Below are 24,564 nucleotides of genomic sequence, written 5' to 3'. Positions count from 1 at the left end.
TAATCTAATTTGAACTTTTACAATCTTTGATGCAACACACAAGAAACAATACGTAGGTAATAAAATTTTACATCACGCGTAAACAAATTACGTTTAATAAGAAAAAAGCGGTGAATAACTATTACTTGGTTACAGGTGGACTAAAAACAGAACCCAATCTACATAGTGTGCTACTCTCACTCCGTCTTGCACTGCTGCGCAATGGAAACCATGGCCACCACTGTAAACACTTCAGAGATTTAGGGGCGAGCTACGAACAACCCACATATTCAGTGTTTTTCAAATGAATTTTGCAGGTTAAGTTAAATTGGCTGCACATTACAAGTTTAAAATTTTCTTTTTAATGCGTTTATGAGGCTAATCTATTTAATTATCTAAATAACATTGTAAACTAAATTTTAAATAATATTTTTTTACTATGAAAATATCTAGGAGGGGCGGCACCCAAGAGCCCCTCTCTTACCAGCCGCCACTGACTAAAATGCCCAAAGTCTACAAACAACGATATAACCAAGTCCGACTCTGCTCTCACAGCAATATTCTGCAAATCGTTCCTCACTAATCTATACTTTCGAATATGAAATTAGTATTTGAATTTTATTATCTTGGAAAGTAGCCCCTAAATTGCTAGGTATTACCCACTTCGCAATAGTAACTATATTGTTTTGTTTACAGAAGATAAGTCTATATATAACAAACCAAATTGGTTAAATTAACTTTAGTGTATCAAAGTCAACAGTTTACCGTTCATCTATCTCCATCTGTTTGTAATAGTTAACTTAGGACCTCAGGATGGAACAGTTTAGAAAAGTACTTGTTTTATATGTAGGAGGGACGATTGGTATGCAACAAAATGATAAAGGAGGTAAGGTATTTTTAATATAAGTAAATTGCTTTATGAAATCTGCATAATTTGGTAACTGCGACCATTTTAGTCGTCATTATTTTTGTCCACTAAGATTAGTAAAGAAATAATGAGGTATTTTTTTAATATTTTTTTTAACTTTACTTTGTATTCATACATTACAAATTAATATTATATGCTTAGTAATATAACAACATTTTAAAGCAACAAATAGGAAATAATTTTTTAAAAACGTACCTACGCTATAAAAAATTCGGAAAGTGCACAAAAACACTGGAAGGTGTATAAGAACATTTTGATCAATAAAATCTTTTTCGACCTATTTTTAGAAACGTGCAAGTTGGTGTTGTACTTGATTTTATTTAATCAGAATCAAATTTTCAACTGTTGGAAACAATTTCAACATAATTTAAGATAAAAATTAATTAGTTAATGTTAAATATAGGGAAAACATAAGTTTTAGGAGCAGATGCAATAAAATTCTTATGTTTAAAAATACTTGAAGTATCGGCATGCTCAAAAATTTGTGCAATCCAAAAAAACAAATGAATTGTGTTTCAGAAAACATAAATCCTTTCATTTATTTTCGTGACAATTAATAAGACGCGAGTAAAGTGCGAAATAAATTGTTTTGACAAGAAATGAAGTCAAAGTAATTTAACATTTTCAACATCATTAACACATTTCAGCAGCATATTTTTTAACTAGAAGTTTTATGTTACTTATAATTGAGAGAAATGTAATTTACCTATTACCTACTTAACACTAATATCTGATAATTAAATACATTCTCAATATAAATCAATAAAAAAAAATGGATGGATGGACATAAAATAAATAACAATAACATCAACAAGAACAATAATAATAACAATAACCATATTGACATTAATAATAACAAAACAAATACATCTAAATATATTTTCAAATTCAAACCCATGTAATCTCTAATATGTACATTAAAAATAACTGATGTATTGGTCGAATCTTTCTTCAAATTGTTTTAATCCCTCTAGAAACGACTCATATTTGTTAGCTATGTCTAAAAGAAATTGACCTAAATTAATAGAAAAATTAACTTTTTTCTGTAACAAATAAGGCGTGGAAGAAAAAAGCAAATATTAGCATTTAAAAAAATCTACAGTTTCACTTCGTTTCTATGACGACAATGGTTCGTACATATATGTTTTTCTAGAAAGTAACTTTCTACTCAAAGATTTTCTTTGAAATACAAATTTCTATATAGTTTCCACAAATTACTGTACAATCTTCTTTTTTTTTGTAACTGAAACACGATGAGATAAACTTTACTCCTTCTAAAAAAAGATGTATCCCTTTCTAAACGATTAGGCACAGTGTAATTTTGTAATAACTTTGGCTCTTGTACATAGACGCATTTTAATTACATTATTTACATTTAAATAATTTCAAAATGTATGTACAAATTCATTATCCGGTAATATCCAGTCTTGGACTTCTATGTTGTTATTAGTTTTAATTTAGATAAATATTTCTCAACTGCAATCACGCTTTAATTAATTGATATCCAGGACCTGAGCTGGTTCAATTTAGCATTAATTTTGTATTTACATTTAAATAAATTGCCATAATGATTCGATATATGTTTAAGTGACAAAACTGATGGGCGTCTCTATCTCTGTGATTTTCCTTTTCATTTTTTTTAAATAACTTATCTTACAAATTACAGATAACAGAATTGGAAATATAAATTGTAAAATTATTTAATAATTTATATCCGGTTGACACATATTGATTAAATTATCCTAATTAGAAGTTCATTAGGAGGTAAAGTGGAATTATATTTTAACAATTTTATTCAACTGTTTAATGTAAGGAAGTAATATTGTTAAAAATTGTAATATCGGTACATATACGGATGGTCCTAAATTGTCCCCCGATATTTTCGACACGGAAAGTACGTAAACTTTTCTCCTAAAACGGATAATAAATCTACATGTCGCGTAAGGGGTAGTTTTATAGGGTGACTGTCACTATATCATCCAAAACATTTTTATTTTTACCTCATTTATTTTTAATTTTTGAAATTTATTGATCTCAAGACATTATAAAAAAGAAATATATCTACTTCTGTTTAATTCTGAAAAATTAAAAAAACGTTTTCAACAAAGCAGGTACTTTAGTTATCACTTAAAAAATTATTCTAGATAATGTATTTCAATTTTCAAATATTTTCTTGAAATTTTTGCTGTTTATTTCCTTCAAGGAAAACAAATTAATTTTTTTTCCTAGCAGTAACACAACTAAAGCACAATTGTTTTATGGAAATTGTGCCAAAAATGTGTCATTTCAAAGCAAACGCAATCCATGTTATGACATTTTACAAATGTGCCTTCATATGTAAACCTGAATTTTTCAAAAGTTAGATTTGTCAAAATGAATCAAGAGCATCTCTTTGAAGAATGGAAGAATTGCGAAGTTGAAGATGAAATAGTGAAAATGTGAATAATATATATCGAAATATTTTTGAGATGTATAAAACATAATATCCACCATCCCTACTAAACAGAATTCTCAGAAAAAGCTTCTACAAAGAGGTACTCATATTTTTTTGTCACATATGTGCTAAGTATATCGGGAGACAACTTAAGACCGCTCTACATATTTTTTGAAGGTGGCGAAAATTGTGATGGATAGATATACTTATAGATTTTACTAAGTCTTTTTTTATGAATCATTGCGATCTCTGCTGGCATCGTAATCCTGCATGTTTTGTTATGTTTTGTTGACATTTAAAATCCATTATACTAAAAATAATTCGCCTAATTCAATACCGTTGCCCATACCGCTGAAATAATTTTGAAGTGAAAAATAAAAATTTGAGGTCACGGTTTATTTATTTTCTGTATTCAGACTTGTTATTTATGTGTTCAATTTAGATTTACTAAATTATTACTCCTTCAGATGAATCCGATTTTACTTAACTGTTTCATCATGTGAAACTAATAATACTAATAATGAATTGATATATTTTATAAATATGTCTATCATTGGCGGAAATACTGGGGAGCGGTATCATTCAAAACCCCACAATTTTGTGTGCATGAATATTTTGAAAATTAAGTTAGTGAGACTTTATTTGAAGTTAAATTCAAACAATAATCATGCAGTTAAATAACTCTAAAACTTTATCTTTCACAAAAAAGTGTATAGGGTTATATGTTCAAAATACAGTGTAACGGGTGATTTTTTTGACATGAAACTTTCAAATATCTCGAAATATAAGCACTCTACGAAAAAATGTCTATAATCCAAATTTTATCATTCCGTGGAAGATATACATTAGTGCTAAAAATAGTCTCCTTCCCCCTCCCTGTAGGAGGTGCGGGGAGTAACTTTGAAATCTTAAATAGGAATCTTTATTTTTTATTGCAGGTTCACATTCTAAGGCTAAATGTGCGTAGGATTTGTTTGAAACATTTTTATCGATTCATGATAAATCGACGAAATTCAATTTTTTTTCGATTTTTCTTACTGAAAACATACGCATACGATTTATTATAAATCGTATGCACAGATTTATTCTTTAGCAAATTTCGTATAACTGGAAAATTGTAGTAAATGGCTGGTGAAGACACTACTTTTAGCGTAACTGCGAAACAACAACGTGGACATAGTAGTTTTCTATTTCCTTTGGGGGTGCTTGATTAAAATGAGCTGTTTCTTTCTTTGTTTATTTTGGGGTTTTTGCAGTTACAAAAAAAACACGAAGAAATAAATAACAAACGTTAAATGTAAACATAATAAAATAATTTCATAGAAATTATTTTTAAGAAAGGATGGTATTTTTAAAACAACATACAAAAAACATTCATTTAAAAACAGATTTAATCAAGCACTCTGATAAGTCATAAACGAGGGAAATCGCGTTGTTCCTGGGTTACGATAACAGTAGTTTCTTGACTTCTGAATTAATTTTTCAGTAATCTAAAATTTGAGAAATAAAATTTATTTTAAGACTAATTTTGTTTGTTTACAGAGTTTACAGTAGAAGAAATCGAAAAAATTGAATTTCGTCGATTACAGCGCTATCTATGTTTCAGACAAATCCTACGTACTTTTAATCCGAATATCTAATAAAAAATTGGTATTCCTATTTAAGATTTAGAAGTTACTTCCCACTCATCTACTAGGAGGGGGGGGAGGGGAGGGTCACTAATGTATTCCCTCCGTTGAATGATTAGATAGGTATATTTTTTATATTGGATATTTTTTTCATAGGGTGCTTATTTCTCGAGATATTTAAAAGTTTCAGATAAGAAAAATCACCCGGCATTATAATCTTCTGGAGCAGCGGTATTCAAATTGTGTTCCGCGGAACCCTGGGGTTCCGCATAACCTCTTTGGGGGTTCTGCGACTCAATCAAAAATTGAAAATTTGAAATTAACAATATCAATACTATTAAAATAATTTATACTCTTACTTATACCTAGTATTTATAAATATAAAATATAATCAGTAAAGAATGTGTGAAAATTTTTTTAGATGTGGGGAGGTTCCTCAAAAAGATCGAAATGATTGAAGACGGCTGATCTGGATTATGAACGAACCGTTATCGTTTAGTTAAGTTTAGGGAATAAGAGGAAGGCACAACTTCAAAAAAAAAATTATAATAAAAGGCCTATAGATACATTTGTTTTACTGATATAGTTTTGATTATATTTTAAATGTATCCTTCTGGATATAAGAATAAGTTTGTTGTGCATTTAAAGAAATTATCTTTCGAAATCTACTCGTTTGTAGAACAAAATGGAGTGTGTTGAAAGCACCATGGTTATTGGGTTGCTATACCGTGACGTGGTCGTTGCCATTTACAGACTTACTTTGCACTTCCTTAACCTTAGCTGGGAATATTTGACCTGCTTTTGTTGTTCTCGGGTTAGGCTCTGTGGGGTAGGCCGCTATGAACGGAAGCTCTCCTCAGGCAAAGGTGCTCCTCTGAGACGTTCCGTAATAACCTCTGTAAATGATCGCATTTAATGCTTCCAAACGCTTCAGTGGTGAATCTGCAAAAGCTTCACTAGTGGTGAATATCTGAGAAGCGATTCCGTGTCTAGCGCCAAGCTAAATTAGTGAATGGTCAATAGACAACCTTCATAAATGAATACAGGTCACGTGACCAGTAATTTTGTTTGGGGCAGTAATTTTATTTCCTTTATGTTGGTAATTAAATTTCGACAAAATTAAAAATTATTAAAACAATACGATCAAGATTACTTTAAAACACAACATTCTGTTTCACCAGCTGTGATTGGTCTAAGTCTAACGCATTATCTTGAGCGTAGGGATAACGGTTTGTTACTGTTTATTGTAAAAGATTCTTTAATACTAGTGACGCCAAGATTTTTCGGTACCAGTACCCGTCGTGCAATGTTGAGTTACCTAAGCTCGGGGATCACGTGGCCGGTAAACATTTATGAAGGCACAGTGTAACATTCATTTCAATACATGGTATTTTGTATCTCAGAAACTACCAAAGATAAAATAACTTTTTTGTTTTCAGCACTTATTCCCATTCCCAATGCATTTTTACAGAAAATCAAATACCATTCAGAAATGCACGACGCTGAGAAAGCCAAAAAATATTTTAGGGCTCTAAAAGAAAATGAATTGATACTTCCTCCGTAAGTATTATAAAACAATTTATTTGCATGCAATAAAAAGGTTCGATATGATATTTTTGGAGAAAAGTGGGGAGATAGAAGATAGATGCATTGTTGTTAAATGCATCTATCTCTTATATTTACTTTTTGTTTAGTTTGTATTGACAGATTTAAATAAACATGAAGGATTCTGAACTCAATACAGTGATCACTTGCTCAATATTAATTATTATTATAGATATCTATAAAAATTTTGGTAGATAGCGAAATTAAAATTTTATATAAAGTGTGGACATTGAAAGAGGTCTAACAAAATGCTACTATAATATTGATAATGGCTTTGTTTAAATATTAAAATATTATCTATAAATGGTAGTATGAAAACATAAGTAACATATAAGCAGCAAATCAATAGGAAGTAAATTTCAAGGTTGCAATTGTGATAAAAATTGTTGTGACGGTCTTTTAGTGTCTCGACGAAAAGTAACCACCACGAATAACTTTGAAAATAATAATTTTATGAAAAATTGCTGAAATATATCCAATGTGGCTTTAAGAAAGGCACATATAGAATATTATGAGTATAACTTCAATCCTTCAAATCTCCTTTCAGAATTATCCGCTTTAAAAAGTTAAATAACAAGCGAATGCCAAACGACACACATTTTAAAGCATCTTTCAAATGTAGTACCTAACTGAATCACCACTGTTCCATACTCATACATATCATATTCAAGATACGTGGGAACATTCCTGAATACATTTAATGCCATCGTCCGATATTCGTGAATTATTCTCTGACGCAAATCCTTAAGAGATACATGTTTTACCGCCAACACACAAATTTGAGATGCTTATTTTGCTCTGAATTTCAGTCATTTTTAGATAATCGGTTTTCTGGAAGATGGATTGGAACAAGGGACCCTGTGTCCTATAGTATGGCCAGCCAGGTCACCTGATATGATAATTAAATTGATTTCTTTAAAATCCCTTTCAAATGTAAAAAAAAATCAGTTAAATCTTAATCTATTTTCTAAAAATATAACTGTGTAAAGAATTAAAAAATGCATTAAAATATTACTGCTAGAGGGATGGGGCTAGATGGGGTGTATTTCTTGAAATCCTGCTTGACGTGTTTCAGCGATTTATCAGAAAATTATTACGTTTAGAGTTATTCTCAGCGGCTACTTTTGGTTATTATTAAGAACTTTTAAGAGCTGAAGCAAATGCTTGTTAAGCGCTAATACAAAAAAAATTATTTATCCTATACATGACTGAAAAGAAAAATACAATAAAAAGAAACAAAAATTAATGACACGAATTCAAACAGTAAAAAAAAAAAATAAAATATGCATGCATATTATAGAAAAATATTATCTTGTTTGGGGATTAAGGTGGCCATCGAGTCTGTTCTTGAAGGAATTAAGAGATGGTGCCGAAACCACATAATTTGGTAGGGAGTTCCACAGGTCGAAAATTCTATTGGGTAAAAAATGATGTCTGTTGCGAGTGTGGAAATTTTCTTTCTTAAGTTTGAAGGAGTTACCTCTAAGACGAGAATCAGTGTTTAGTTGAAACATCGTTTCTGGACAGTATAATTCACCATGAAGTATTCTATACGTTGTTATGAGGTCACCACGAGTACGTCGCACTTCCAATGATTGAAGACGGAGGCGCATAAGACGTTCTTCATATATAAGGTATTTAAAACCGACTGGGAGTTTTGTAGCACGCCTTTGAACACCTTTCAATCTTGCAATGTCCTGCTTTAATAACGGAGACCATAAGGCTTCGGCTATCTGAGGGCGAATATAGGATTTATATAACTTGAGAAATATGCTGATTGTGAGGTCACAGAAAGATTTTTTAATTATGAAAGGAAAGAGACTCTGTTATAACAACGCCGAAATCATTTTGATGTGTCACACTCGGTAGTTTGATTACATTAATGTTATATGCTAGTCTAGGATTGGTTTTGGACATGTGTAGTACACAGCACTTTTCGGGATTAAGAGTCAACAACCATTCAGAACACCAATTCATAATCATATCAAGATCCTCTTGTAGAAGCGAAGAGGATGAGAAAAACATTTTAAAGTCATCTACATAAGATAACACTTGAGATCTGCAGCTATTGGTAAGGTCTGACACGTATATTAGAAATAAAATTGCTCCAAGGATTGAACCCTGCGGCACACCGCTTAATACCTTCCGTTTTTCGGAGAAACTGTCAGCAACACGAACCGTAAATTGGCGATCCTCTAGAAAAGACTTGATCCAGTTTAAAAGTTTGCCACGGACACCGTAGTGGTTCCGTTTATTCAACAGGATCACTTTGCATATGATAACATTAGGTTTGTCTCTGCAGCAGTTGATGACTGATTTGAAACTATCAGAGATATTTGACTAATTGATTCGTGATCTTATCTGATAATTTGAAAACAGTTTGAGACTGATGCAGAAACAAACCTATTATTATAGTATTGTAACGAACCTATCAGTATTTCGTTTAACTCCTCCACTATTTGCGCAAGGCCCCACGAGGCCGTGCTGGTCCGTGGTAATTATTCCTGCCTGGTAGGCTTATGCATTCTTATCCCCGGCCTCTACCCCTAGAATCGGTACCAGATGAAACCTCCCTGTAAGTCGTGGATTTTGATTGGTCGTTGACCGATCTTCATTATCCCTTAGCATATTAATGGGATCGAACACACTCGTAATGGAATCGGATGGAACAACGGTTCCTGATGTGGTCTCCATTGTTGCCTGTGGTGCCGGGAGGTCTTTCCCTTCATATCAACATCAACGGACGCTTGGGATAGATGACGTCGATGCTATTGCTCTTCCTACATTGATGACGAGATAGCTTGGTCTTGGGATAACGGTACACGCTTTATTTTGTGTCTAAAGTCACACTATCACTGCGATATGTTGGTGGGTTTGTATTGTTTTTTGTTTTCTTTGTTTGTGAAGTATTCGACTAAACCTTTAATATTTTATTGTATTATGCATTTGATTTAATGAAGCACTGTCAAGTATGGTACTCTGCTGTCTCTTTATCACTGGACTAGGACCCTAGAGCTTATAAGTACGAATCCTCCTTAGAGAGACGGTGTGGGAAACTTGATTTGAATTTGCCTGCTTGGAAGGCTTGTGTATGGCCGCTTTTAAACCCGTGTGGATGGCAGCTTAGGCGCTGTGTATCTCGTAGGATCGTGAAATTTTTAGGAATAATTTTTAACTATTGATTTTTTTAATTGTGGGATTTATTGCAATGTTTATATTAATTGAATATATGTAACATTTGCACATGTATGACAGCTTGAAAAATTTGGTACGTACAACTTATACTAGTCAAGTTCCGACACTGGTTATTGAACTGCACGATCTCTGGGCTGACGTTCGAACACTCTTGACGCTTGCTTCGCCGAGTGTTAATCAGTGAGGTCCGTATCAGATTCGGAAAACTTGGACTTTGAAAACTGTTCCTTTGTGGATGGCAGGCGTTTCCAAAGCGCTGGTGTGTTGAAAATCATTAGTGTTAATGTTGACCCTAAGGTCATTTTGACATTCAAGTTTTATTTATTTTTCTTAATTTTTGCCGATTTTGAGAAGATGGTTGCAGATTTTCACGCCTTCCTGCAGTGTCGGCGGCCTCTGGGGGATAAAGGACATACATTGTCATCGTCTGATACAGTTGGTAACTTATGGCCGCAATCATAGTTTGGTGTGGAATCTTCGAAAGATGCGTGAAAATTTTGGCACCTTTCTAGGCGAGGGTAAAATTGTGAAAATTTTCAAAACATGGATGAAAATGTGGTTTCTCGCCCTGCGTTCTTCGATTTGCGTAGTAGGTCATGTACATTGATTTGTCTATGAATTTCTATTGTTTAGGTGGGAATTGCGCCTTATATGGAGCGATTTTGAAAGATAATTATTTCGAAACATGGGTGATTTTCGAATATATAAATTTTATTCCTACTGTAATTAGACATTACTTCAAATATAAATAAACAAATATGTCATCTAGGTTTTTTTTAAGTTTCAGAGCTACTGGAATAAATACTGTCATTTATGAACTGATAGAATACAGTCCACTTCTTGATTCCAGCAATATGTCGACCAAGGAATGGGTTAGAATAGCTACAGATATTGGGGTTAGTAAATGTAGATAGTTATATGTATATACACATTTTTATTCACACTCGCTTCATTTATACACATAATTTCCAATTAGAAAATTTGAACTCAAGTGTTTCTGTTTTCATACATATCCGCAGAATTTCACAAGAGACAAAAAATCTTTAAAAATTGATTTTGTATTAGAAAACTTAAATTAAGTAGTCACAATCAGAAAAGGGGTATTCGATAGTCAATGAGATGGGGATTCTCCATAACACCTTTTAGGTAATTTTCTTACATATTCAAGATTCAATAAATATATTATACTCAAACAAACAAACAAAGACGTGTAACTAAAACAGTTTTATAGTGATATTAAAAAATTATATTCATAGTACTATATTCAGTGGCCTATATCTCAGTAAGAGCATATTTTTGTATACATTTTGATTTCAGAAGTCTGTGATTAGCAGTCCTGGGACATCCTATTTCCTTTTTTCAGTACATTTATTTTCGAGTACCTATTTGATTCAGCTACAGAACATTTGTTATTTAATTCAGTTTACAAATATTTAGGAATAATGTATGCAATTTTTAGAGAAATTATAACAAATATGATGGTTTCGTCGTACTTCATGGGACCGATACTATGGCATATACGTCGTCAGTTCTATCATTTATGATGGAGGGTCTTCAAAAACCTGTTATTATAACTGGATCTCAAGTAAGTCGTCTATTGTTTCTAGAAATTTTAGTTGCACTTATCTAAAGATTCTATCACTTATTATTTGTTAATTTAAGATATTAAGCTAATTCAAATTAATTCAAAAAGTTCTCGTAAATTCTCATCAACAAAAGTTTAAGTAAATATATACGCACTCTCAGGTACTATATCTAGTCATATAGAAGAAGAAATTGCATTATATAAAGTAGTCACAATTTATAATAAAAACTAATCTATCCAAATAATTATAAAAAAATACATATGGAACAAATTAAAACCATTGGATAATGCAAACTTACAAAGAAATTATCTCCCATTCTTATTTTCACTGCTTATAATAATGTGGGAAAAGAACAATAGAAAATTCAGCTACACTGTCATTCAGCTGACCTGTACATATAGCTATATATTCATGATGTTTTGGGTGGGAAAGGTACCACAAATTTAGGAAGTAATAGAACATCGAGAACCACAAAAAATAAGAAACATAAGCCTTATTACCTTTTGTTTTTGAGATATGGTGTGTTAAAGATTTTACCGTAATTTTGCCAAAAAAATAGTATTGAAATTTGGTACGGGTAAGTTTTCAAGGGTTCTAACAGCATTAATGCTATTCGTTTAGTTATGATATAACTGTTCTGAAGTTAGTTTTTTTACAATGTACGTGACAGATTATACTAAAAAATTTCAATCATCAACTATAAAATTGATATTCTTGTTGAAACTGAAAATGTACCGTTCTTAAAAAAACACAATCGACTGTTTCGAAATCAACTAGATTCTATTCCTTAATATATATTGTGTTCGAAAACTAATAGACATATCTCAAGGAAATAAACCGATTTAGATCAAGTTGCTTTAATAGGATTTTACTTCTTTAAAATGTTATCGGCGATCACAAAAAATAAGATGCACTCCATTTTAGCTACCTAATAATAATCACTATTTAAGGAAGCAAGTTCATGCAAGGTAACCTGATCTACTCGATCGATTTATTTTGATCCAAGAAAGTCAGCCTTAAAGTATGCCCATTCATTTCTGAACATCCTGTGTATTACGAAGTAGAAACTGGCTTTGGGACAGTCAATTGCTTTTTCATAAAGAACGGTGCGATTTCTGTGAATTTTTAATGTACGACTTACATCGTAAAACCTCAAAAATGCTGTTAGAAAATGTTTCTGGATAAAATCGTAGCACTCTCTTACCTGTTCTTAAAATAACTTACCTATCAATGCATTAGGTACAGTGTTTGTTGGAAAAGATATAGATAAAATTTGATGCCTTGTATCTCAAAAAAACAAACAGCGATAGAGACTCTTAGACCATCTCATTTTTTTATGTTCTATCAGCCCTTGAATTTATTGTACCTTTTTCCAAAACTTCCTGTATAATTTGAATAAAATGGAAATTAGCTGCTGCTGTTAAATTAATTGTTCTATTTCTTGAATTTGTAGTAGGTAGTTCCATATTTCTGTGTAACATCTGTGTCAATAAATGACTTTTAAATTCCTCTAATAAAATCTCACAGATCCCAATCTTCGAAACACGTAGTGACGCAAAAGACAATGTCCTATCATCGCTGATCATTGCCGGCTGTTATAATATCCCGGAAGTTTGTGTTTTCTTTGCAAATAAACTGTTGAGAGGAAATCGCACTGCCAAGATAAGTTCCGACGACTTGGACGCCTTCGATTCACCCAATTATCATACACTAGTAGATGTCGGCATCAACATGAAAAGTAAGTGTTTTAGAAAAATATATACAAAAAACGTCATTAAGTGTCTTAATGGTTTCGGACATATCCTTAACCAGTAAAGAACTCTTACTGAGCTTAATACTTAATATACTATTGTCTCAATATAAAGGATCACTTTTTTTGCAACTTCACTAAAATGGTATCTAAACGGGACATTTTCGCGCCCCAAGTCACATCTCGATGACAACGAGTCGTTAGCTTAAACCACGTAATCAATATGAGTGAAATTTATGATATACGTATACCTATACATTTTAATGAACTGTCTGTCAATCACCGTATATAGAGGATATAAAATATTTAATTGTAAATAAAATATCCGGTGTAGGTGATTATGAAATATAAAATAAACTGCAAAAGATATTTGAAATTATATTTTTCATTGAATCAGATCTCTTTCTCCTATAATCTTAATACAATTCTTAGTTTCCACTGGCACATCTTTTTCTTGGTTTTAAAATATTTTAAATTATATTGTTTTCATTATACGTAGGTATGTCCTTTTCATTCGAATAAACATATACAGGGTGGTCGCGACGTAATGGGCCAAAATTCATGGGTAGATTCCCCAAGTAAAAATATTGCGATTTAGCCGAACTTACCTTAGTCCAAAAGTTGATAGTTAAAGAGATACAGGGTGTTAAATGTAAAATATTATTTCAGTTTTTTTAATATGCAAATGCAAATGCAAATATCCTCACATCCTCCTTTGGGGATTGGAGTTCGTTGAGTAGAGGAATTGAAATCTGTTCACATTTTGGTTAAAGTTCATAGAGGGCGCTAGCTGCAGTAGATTGAATTTGTTAAAAACGACATAACTTTTTTGTGCTTTAAGGTATCTCATCTTTGGTTGCAAATTCTTATTTTCCAACTATTTTTACACAAATAAGGTAGACTTTATGAAAGTAGCTGTCTCGCACCGTTTCCGAGATATTTGGCTTTGAAACTTCCAATGCTGTTGCATTAAATTACAATTAAGTACCTACAGGTATTATTAATTTAGTGGTAATCTACCCATGAATTTTGGCCTATTACGTCGCGACCACCCTGTATATTCAATTATAAACTTAGTCATATAGTTTGCTTATCGTATTCTGAAACTATAGGTATATTTAAAAAATAATAATTTCAGTATTCGCAACGTTTTCAGCTATAAATAGAGCTGTCATAATTGGCCGCGCATCATAGGCGTGCTGACCATTAACATAAAATAAAGTGAACAATGATTATAACATGTCATTGTATCATTGTGAAACATGTAAATTGTTTTACGCATCGTTACCATCGATTCCACGATCTGGATGCGATCCGTTATAGATCGCATCATCAGGTATTCTTCTACCCTTGTTTCAGCGAAACATATTCGTGGCAGTGATAAGGTATCTTCATCTGAAGAGAACAACCGTTTGACATCTACTGATGTAATATTTCATAATTAAATAATTTACTTCCAAGCTGGTCCGACACGATAATTTCCACTTGGGGTTGTATTTATACCAGTAAGAATGAAATGTTTTAGTATTTGCTATGTCAAATGGTAGGTTACGTGCAATCGGTACGAAGATTAAATTAAACATAAATTGAGTCTTTTGGTTTTCGTCAGTTTTTTTATACCTACGTGTGTTGTGCACTGTTTAATATTTATTACTTTATGTTTATTAATATTTATTTTAAACGTTTTTATACATATACAAGTATGTATACAGGGTGATTCAGAACTTATCCAAAAAAAATTCTGGATGTACAGGAGACCCTTACAAATACAATTTTGTAAAGAAAAAATCAAAAAGGGCAGTTCGAAAATGATTTAAAAATACACTTCTGCACGGCACTGGAAACTGGTCCACTGTAAAACCTGACCTTGCACAATGCGACCGGCATGGCGGTGTGATAAAAACGGACAAAAACTTTCGCAAGGAAAGAAATATGTAAATAGAATTTTATGGCACCTATTTTATATCGGCAAATTCAACTGATTTTGCCTTTATTAATTAATAAAATTAATTTGTGTTTTTAAATAATAAAATCATTTGACATACCCGATGTTACAACAATTATTCAAAATTTTATCCACCAATGTGTAAACACATTTGGTACCGTTGTACTCAGTTTCTACAAACTAACACAAATGTTGTCTTGTTTCACCTTAACACAAATGCTTCACCATAAACCATCAACTCCGAGTACACGCAAATCATTTTTGACACAAACTACCCATTTTTGACACTAACTACTAAAAACCTGTTGTAAACACTAGAGATAGCAAGTAAATATCGCAACGACGATTGCAAAATCCGAATTCAGTATTCGGAGTCGCTGAGGCCACGTGGTGAATGACGCTAGAGACTACAGTTGTCCAGCTATGTAGTGGTTGATTGTAACTTCAATATTTTTTTTCTCGGAAACTATAAGGATTTTGCAAAATTTTTTTTACGATATTGATTCCATTTCTCTTGCTGCATCTATTCCCAATTTTTTTTGGATAAGTTGTGAATCACCCTGTATACTGAATTACATTATTGTTTATATTTTTAGTAAAAAAAAGTATTGTTCGTTTTTTAACTTTACCTATGATCCACATGCACTTGAAATAATACGTGTTGATTGCCGCTTTGTTGGACAAATTTACTACTGATAAAGCTGTGGTGCTGGCCCAAGTACATAATTTATTACTCCTTGTTTATGCATCAAAAGACAACTAAAATCGTAAAAGAAATCGTTCGATTACAGTGAAATCGGCGACTAAACCTACAGCTAGGCAGCTCGCGTGGATGATTGACGGCGTCAATGGCTAGCGGACCGATTGTGACAGCTCTAATTATAAATCATATAAAAATAAATACTTGCTTACAGTAAATTGCTTCAAATAACTTAAAACTATTTTTTTTACTAAAAGTACATGAGCTCATCCACTGTATTCTTTTTATAGTTAACCACCATCATATTCGAAAAGTAGATGACTCCGTCCACTTTAAACTGCACACGAATTTGAATTCAAAAGTGGTACTCCTGTCCTTCTTTCCTACAATTACCCGTGAAATGGTAAATATTAATATGTAATATCTATTTAAAGGTTTATCACTAATTTTATACTGTATGAGTAATTAGTACAAATTCTTCAGAAAGAAAATATGCAACACAAATGCTTCAACCCGTTTAGAAAATATTAAATAAAACATTGTCAATGTTACCCTCAAACTGCTATATCTTATATCGCAATTGTAGATATCCTTATTCCTTTAAACTTTTTGTGTTAATTTTTAAAGACCAACCTGTACAAATATGGCAGTCGAATTAAGGGGGTACCCTTTACCATTTGGTTTACAAATAATTATTTTTTGAAAGTGAATTAAAATTAGTTATTAGGAAAACTCGATATGTCATTTATAAGAACGTTTCTTAAATATTGCGAAAAGTTCTTGAGAGTGATTCTTTGTCAAAAAGTAAGAGGAGTTTTCTATATAGACTTATTTCCAAAAACGTCTTCTATTGGAATTACCACCCTTTAAAGGGGTAAGTTAAAAATCGGTTTTTATTGTATTTTTCAAAGTTGGAGAAACGTAGAAGAATGCAATTTGGGATATTACTTTATTCTATCAAATTAAAGTTGTCATATTTTCATAATGAAGCAAGGGACCCATAAACATACAGAGAATGGTTTCTATGCTCAGAAAGATAACATTCATGACGAAAGAATTTAAAAAGGAATGTGCGAAAAAATAATAAAATAGGAATTGCCGACCTTAAGATCTCGAAAAGGGTTGAGTTGAACATATATATTTGTACAAAATATTTTTTTTCATAATCCACTGGTATATACAAATTACCGTTTTTTTTTTTTTCATTTTAGAGGAAATTAAATTTTCTTTAATTTAGTTTAATACTAACATTCAGTTTTTCAAACTTCATAAGGAAAATAAAAAACGACTGTCTATATCTACCAGTTGATTACGAAAGCAAAAATTTTCCAAATACTTGTGTAATCCTTTCTCGAGAATCAGCAACCCCTAATTTTATTTTTTGTTTCGCAAATTTCTTCCGAAATTTTCCGGAAGTTCTATTTGCGACCTAGAAATAATAGTTCTCTAAAAATGGTATAAGTTTTAAGATTTATTATTAAAATATGACCACAAGTCGTCACTGCACTCTACAGATTGGAGTATTCTTTCAGTTTTTTAGCATTTTGGTTATTTTACGTCTGCTTATTACTGCTACTATGGCTAAACACAGAAGCCAGGAGACGAGCAATCCCAACCAGGAAATTTTGTGTCGGGGTAGGGATCTTTTACTTGCCTAGCATGGTTTAGACAAGGGACCAACGGTTTTACATCCTTTAGTATGTCAAATCTCGCCTAAATTTGTATTGTCTTTCCGAAGAATGGTAGATCTTCCTCTATAAACCTCCCCTAAATTTGTATAGCTTCTTTGAATACACCGATATACAGGCCACTAGAAGGTGGACGATCATCACGCGCTTTCCCCGGATGCTCAACCATCCAAGTACCTACTAACCGCAATTCGCGTTGCTTGACTTTTCATATCAATGACATGGAGGATTCTTAAAAATTATTTTATTATTCAGCGTGTACAAGCACTTTTACACACATTGTAAAAAAACCGTGTGAGTGAAAGCAGTAAAGGTAGGGAGTGAATCAATAGAGTGAAATGATGACTCAATATTGAACAGAGCACAAATTTAGCCTCTACGGTGCCCAGATTTAAACCCTCTCGATTTCTTTCTCTGGGTGTGGGGACGTCTTAAACAATTGGTGTATACGACTTCAACTGAAAATTTTAAGGAATTACGGAACAGCATTATCGCGTCTTATAAGACAAATCGACAAAATTCAGGCATTTTTTGTGTTAGCAAATCAACGCGTCCCAGGATAGAAGTTGTAGGTCGCTATTTTCAACAGTTTTAGTAAATGTATTTAGTGTTTATAGGAGTTTTGAAATGGCATTTTTTTTAGTTGTAAATTTTCAACTCCGTAGAAAATATAATGAAAAAACCGTTAAGAGTTGCTATATTCAAACTCTTTCGATGGCCGCATATCAATAAAAATATTGGTGTAGGAAAAACTTTGAGATAAAGGGTTTTTTGGGGAGCCAAACCACATCAAACCCTGTTAGCTCGAGTTTGATTGTGTCAAGAGTTTGAGTTAACATTTGACAGAACTCGCAAAAATTCTTTTGGTTTGGATATCTAATCAATAATAAAATCGTAACCTATAATCTATGATAGTGCTCGTAGCTCAAGTTGTTTGATTATTATTTGAATATTATCTATTCCAACGCAAATGTATTGTCTAAAAGGAAGTTAATAAAGATCTATACAGTACAATATAGAAAATGCATATCTACCATCTTATAAACGATTAAAGTTATTTGGATCCCCGATTACTAGTTTTTTATTACCAATTTTAAATATTACTTTGTATTTTCTGCAAAGTGAATCCATTACCAAATTTTTTTATTTACAACTTATACCTATCCAAACCTCTAAAAAACGAAGTAGTGACTAGGTACGATGGTACGAAACAGAAAATAAATAAACAAAGATTGAAATATTAACTTAAGATCCAAACCAACCCACAAGTCCGGTTTGATGGTTAGGCAGACTCTGCCAAACCGGGTTAACTACATTTCTCGCCAAAACGTCAAACCGCAATAAACTATAGTTAACCGGGTTAACTATAGTTAGCGGTTTTCTCGCCAAAAAAACCCTTAAAGTAACATTCCAACTGTATTCTGTTTCTCTAAATGCAAGCAATGAAATAAAAACTGAATTTTAACTGACTTTAATAATAGATGTTTTTGGAAATATGTTTATAGATATTGGAAAACTTACTTTTTGGCAAAGAAAGTTTTTGTATTTTTAACAAATACCTACTTATTTGGTTAATTATGTATTATGCGAGTAAACTATGCGTAAAAATATCCTTAACTTATTAATTTTTTAGTTACAATCATATTTGAAGCCGCCCACACAAGGTATCGTCATACAAAGTTATGGAGCTGGTAACCTGCCGTCCAACAGACCTGATATATTGCAAGTATTAAGAGAAGCAGTTGAAAGAGAAATTTTAGTAATAAATGTCACCCAGTGTGCTCGAGGAGCGGTCAGTAATTCTTATGAATGTGGAATGGTAAGTTTTTAGATGCGGAAGTCCCTAAAGGCGGTTTTCCACTAAACGGACAAAACAAAAACAAAACACAAACTTGTGTCGAATAAAACAGAACTGTAACTTTTCGCAAACTTTTTGAAGACTGGCGTGTTTTGCGACAGTTGGAGTTTTGTTTTTCGGGTCCCGCTCGAAAGCGGTCACATCAAAAGGTTTCGACGTGTTTTGAAACTCAAGTCTGTTTAGTGGAAACGGTCGTGTTGTGTTTTCTATTTAAGTGATCCAACCCAATATCTATGTTGGCGTTTTCTTCTTCCCAAAAACAATATTTTAATCATTAATGAATTATAGCTATTAAAAAATATATATGTGTACGGTTAAAGTGTTTACTTGGCTAGGATACAAACTAACCAAGTAAACACTTTAACCGTACATATACCACGAACTCCATCGATGGATATCTGGGAAACCGCTCGAAGGATTTTTTTGAAATTGTGATGGCGTGATACGGACTGTGGAGCCTACCAAGCTAAAATATTTTCAAGGTCATCGTATTTCCGGTTATACCGGAAGTTGATACTAACTTTCTTATTTTAAATGGAACCCCCTGTATATTATTGCAAAAAAATTAGGGGTTTCCATTTAAAAATTTCGAGTTTTCCACATATTCTGAACTTCATATTCGATAAAAAATTTTTGACCACCCTGTATAAAAACTGGAAAATTTTCATGTCAAATTCGATAAAGTAGGTCTTTCTCTACAAAATGTCCAATTTGCACAAAAAAATAAACCGGGAAAACTAAATTTTGCTGACAGTCTGCATCTGTCAATTTTTGTTTAAAAATCGAAATATCTCGGAAACGGTCAATCCTAAGTATGGAGTGTGCTATATGTTTTCAACTTAAAAATGGATGATGTTTCCAAAAATGCAATAATATACAGGGGGTTCCATTTAAAATAAGAAAGTTAGTATCGACTTCCGGTGTAACCGGAAGTACGATGACCTTGAAAATATTTTAACTTGGTGGGCCCCACGGTCCGTATCACACCATCACAATTTCAAAAAAATCCTTAGAGCGGTTTCCCAGATATCCATCGATGGAGTTCGAGGTGGGACACTCTGTAGACACACTTTTTTTCCAAGGACTTCAGTATAAACCAGCCATAACTAAGAATAAAAAAATCTTCTCTAAACATGTTGGCTGGTTATTGGAAAAATGTGTTCTGACTTCCTCGCGACAACCAGTGGAAAAGGACTGAAAACAAAAACAAAACTCGAACAAAATGTAGCCCGCTTGATGGAAACAAGAGTTTTCGGTTTGTTTCAGTTTTGTTTTTGTTTTGTTCTAGAAAACACAAACAGGACATAAACAGCCATAACATTTCGAACTTTAAATTTTTACTCCATTAATTATTATGTTTATTTCGATATGTTCCTAGAAAATATGCGGTATGACAGTGGGTCATTTTAGGTAGGATTGGTCGATAGAGTACTGGCTAAACAGTGACAGAAAGAAAAAAGATTAATGTCTGTATCACGCATCCTTTCTTGAGCTAAATTTAGTGGTATCTTGGTTGGTATTCGATGTACAGGTTGGCCCAAAACTGGTGGTTGGCCGCGATTACAAGAAAGTGGAAGGAGCAAATAGGAAACCGCAAGAGGGAACCTTTTTGGCATGATATAAGTATTTGACTTAAAATTTCATCTTGATATGTTTACCGTCTTAAAGGCGGTGACGTCAACGAAATTATTTTTTCCAAATTCATAAATATTTTTTTACATCGTATAAAAGTTCTCTCTTTTATTAAAAAAGCTAACAGATTAAGTCTGTATCGATGTTGTCAGCCGTTGCCGTGGAAACAAAGATATTTTTAATGTTTTCATTTGTTACTGACGTGTGTTAATTATATTTGTGCAAATTTACTACATTTATTTTAAAAAATTATACTGAAATAGTAGATGATTCTAATTTTTGGGGAAGCTCGGAAGATCAGAAATTATAAGTACGACTTTTATAGAAAAAAATAAATAAGAGACAGTGTTATACAGTGTAGGAAAGTACCGATGGTCTATCAGAAGTTACGTGAGAGCGATAAAGTAAGCCATAGAAATCCATGTGATAGACAAGGATGGCTATAATGAAGGCGTCTAATCGTCAACGCCCATTTCGCCCTTCCACAAATAAGAAGTGGATATTACTTATTACTTATTTGTGGAAGGGCGAAACGGGCGGTGACTATGAGAGGTCTTCATTATAGCTATCCTTCTCTATCGCATGGATTTCTATGGCTTACTTTATCGCTCTCACGTAACTTCAGATAGACCATCGGTACTTTCCTACCCTGTATGTCAGTCATGAAACTATCTTGTTTTCCAGGGCAGCGCTGATACGTAATATCAGTAATATGTATATCATTTTACAATCATATTTTGAACAAGACATCAAAAAACTTTTTTATAAAATTTGTCGAGAACTTCGCTTTACTCAATCCGTTTTTCTGTAATGGCGGCCAATCAAGTCTTATCCTCACAGTAAGTACAGAGGGTCTGTTATATCCAGTGGCGGCTGGTGCGGAAGGACTCTGGGGCGTAGAAATTTTCATAGTAAAAAAAGTTAAAGGGTGCATCGCAGGACAAAAACTCAGAGGTCTCATCGTTCGTATTGAACGGGGATTTCAAGAATAATTTTATTTGAGAAAAAAACCATTGGAGTACCATTTTTTCTTTAAAAATATTAAAGTCAGTGCTCGTTGGTACGCCACTGTTAGAGCTAAAAATGATGTTTATATTGAAAAACATGCACCTTTATTAACTATCACTACGTAATGTACTAAATAGCAAGTATAGTTTCGAAAATTTCCTTCTTTTTTCCTAAAATTTTAACACCCTGTATTTTCGTAACGGAACGTTTTTAATTTTCCATATAGAATCACACCCTTAAATATTCGCATATCATTAAGGAACACCGTGTATCTATTTACTAGTCAAGAGGTTTTAATTAACCGGAAAGAAATATATAAAAAGTTGAATTTGTAATTAATGAATTTATATTGGCGTTTAAAAATATTTCCTTATTGATTAAGTAGCGATATATTTTTCATAAATATCTGTTTTCAAGGTTTTGGAAATGATCGGTTTAACTTCTGGAAGAGACATGACAGTAGAAGCGGCTCTTACCAAATTAATGTATGTATTAGGACTTCCAGAATTAACGTATCTGCAACGAGTGGAGGTAAGTTCAAAATTAATGATTTTATCAGCTACCTAGATGTTTCTGATTGTTTTCATTTTCAGCTTATGAAAACTGATTTACGAGGAGAAATCACTAACACTTAGATGTTGAGAAAAATTTGTATATTTTATATTATATTTATAAATGTTTAACTAAGAATACTATTTATTTTTATAACTGTACTTTCATAAATATACCACTTTCAGTGTGTAATAATTTCTCTTTTCTTTTATGTGACCCTTTTGAATGAAAACAACTGTATGTGGTAACATTAATGACAATATGATAACAACTCTTCAGAAAATATATTTCTTGGGATACTGTGTCAGATTTTTTCTTTTCCGTCAAAGCAATTATCATGTAATATCAGGTAATGTTACCTTTTATTATCTGCCCTCATGTTAATGGTAACGATAAAGACAATGATAAAAAGTAGAGTACAGTCGTTTGTGGTATTGCTCTTGAAATTTCCTTCGTTTCATTAGTTAATACCGCGAAAAAACAATTTTTTTTCTCTCAGTTGTACTAAAAACTATATATACGTAGTGGTGATATAAATAAATACATTCATTTGGTGGAATGAGTCTTATAATAGATAAATAATGTTTAATTTATATGGTAAATGTGAAACTAATACCTACAGACGGAGGAAAAACTTCAATTGTTTCTTGTATAGCTTTTTGCTGTAAGGCTCATCATCTTAATTCTCAGTTTTTGTGGACTATTAATTTAATCATCATTAAAAAGATGGAATTGGTCATCTGGTTGGATGCGAAGGTATGTGCAACAAATGGTTTCATCACACTTGCATTAGTATGAGCGATGCTTAATTTAAAATGTTCGATAAGTAATTAAATTTATTTTATATGTGTGATGGTTGTAAGAAGAAAGATGCTTAACGATGCAATGAAAAATATTGAAAATTTAATTACACCCAAATTTAAGGAACTTGAGCCTAAACTGAACTTTGAGAGGCCATTATACTCTAATGTCCTTATAAACAATAACTCCGTTGTTATTAAGCCAAAAAATACTGCTCAACGCAATGCTGCGACGATGGCTGATTTAATAAAAAATGTTAAACCAGTTGATTCAAATATGTGTGTCTCTAGCGTGAAGCATGTTAGCAATGGTGGCCTTATTATCAGCTGCCCAACAAATAATCATGTGAAGAGGTTTACAGAAATTGCTGAAACAAAAATGTCTGACAAATATGACATTAAGGAAGTAACTAAACTGCATCCAAGTATAAAAGTCGTGGGAATGACTGAGAAATTGGATCCTTTGATGCTAATACAGTTTATGAAAACTCAGAATAAAGGTCTACTTGATGAAACCTGTGACTTAGAAGTTATAAGTGAGAAACCTTTAAAGAATAAGACAAATATTTTTCAGGCTTTAATACCTACAATTAGATGCTAACTCTTACACTAAAATTATGAATACTGGTCAATTATTTATCGGTTATGATAGTTGTTCTGTGTACGATGGTCTGGAGGTAAAATGTTGTTATAGGTGTTGCGGGTTCAATTATATAGCCAAAAATTGTACAGATAGTTATATATGTCCAAAATGTGCTGGAAATCATAAAATTCAAGACTGTAGTTCAAATGCTCCATTAAAAGTAAGTTAAATCTTGATTCCACCTGGGACAGAGTGAAATGTTATGTGTACAAGTATAGATTAGAGGATTTTAAGAAGGACATCATTAATCCAAAATATCAATTAATTTCTAATATTTCCTTAATAGAACAATCCAGTACAAGTACGACAGTAAATAAATTTAACCTGACAATGTAGGTACAGTGCCGACCCTTTGAAAGTGGTAGACTCTTATAAGCAAATTGTCTATAATTGGCCTTTGTGAAGCTGACTTGAAAATGTGAGGTTCAGATCGGCTGTCATTATGTCAAATTTAATGTGTGTCTATCATATTAGTTCTAGTGAGCAAAACAAATCCAAATTAGGTAGCAATTTATTTATTTTTCCAATATTGAAATATATTATACATTCTAACGGCCATTCAATCGCCGTCAACGAGGTCTAAAAATGATACACTTTTTGTCGTCAGAAAAATGCGACTTGGAAAGTTAGTAT

At 32.4% G+C, this 24,564-nt stretch overlaps 1 protein-coding gene across 2 annotated transcripts; it reads left to right on the top strand.

The window, feature by feature from the left end:
- The first annotated feature begins 615 nt into the window (after window positions 1-615).
- LOC108914004 (60 kDa lysophospholipase) lies at window positions 616-22,790 on the top strand. Of its 2 annotated transcripts, none has more exons than XM_018719695.1 (9): window positions 616-865; window positions 6,409-6,529; window positions 10,557-10,665; window positions 11,229-11,354; window positions 12,883-13,093; window positions 16,041-16,153; window positions 19,072-19,257; window positions 22,354-22,467; window positions 22,530-22,790. In XM_018719695.1, the coding sequence occupies exons 1-9, from the start codon at window positions 793-795 to the stop codon at window positions 22,569-22,571; spliced, it is 1,095 nt and encodes a 364-aa protein (XP_018575211.1). In that variant the 5' UTR covers window positions 616-792; the 3' UTR covers window positions 22,572-22,790. The 2 variants fall into 2 exon arrangements, with proteins under 2 accessions (XP_018575211.1, XP_018575210.1); XM_018719694.1 differs by having other exon boundaries at window positions 617-865; window positions 10,551-10,665.
- Window positions 22,791-24,564: the final 1,774 nt, after the last annotated feature.

This window comes from Anoplophora glabripennis, unplaced genomic scaffold (genome assembly GCF_000390285.2).
Source record: "Anoplophora glabripennis isolate ALB-LARVAE unplaced genomic scaffold, Agla_2.0 scaffold1088, whole genome shotgun sequence".
NCBI lineage: Eukaryota > Metazoa > Arthropoda > Insecta > Coleoptera > Cerambycidae > Anoplophora > Anoplophora glabripennis.
Note: the sequence above shows the minus strand (reverse complement) of the source record. Positions and strands in the feature narration are given on the sequence as shown.

Coding starts and splice junctions, on each gene's coding strand:
- LOC108914004 (XM_018719694.1), top strand. CDS start 793: ATGGAACAGTTTAGAAAAGTACTTGTTTTATATGTAGGAGGGACGATT. Junction 866..6,408: donor GCAACAAAATGATAAAGGAG/GTAAGGTATTTT, acceptor TTTTGTTTTCAG/CACTTATTCCCATTCCCAAT. Junction 13,094..16,040: donor TGTCGGCATCAACATGAAAA/GTAAGTGTTTTA, acceptor TTCTTTTTATAG/TTAACCACCATCATATTCGA.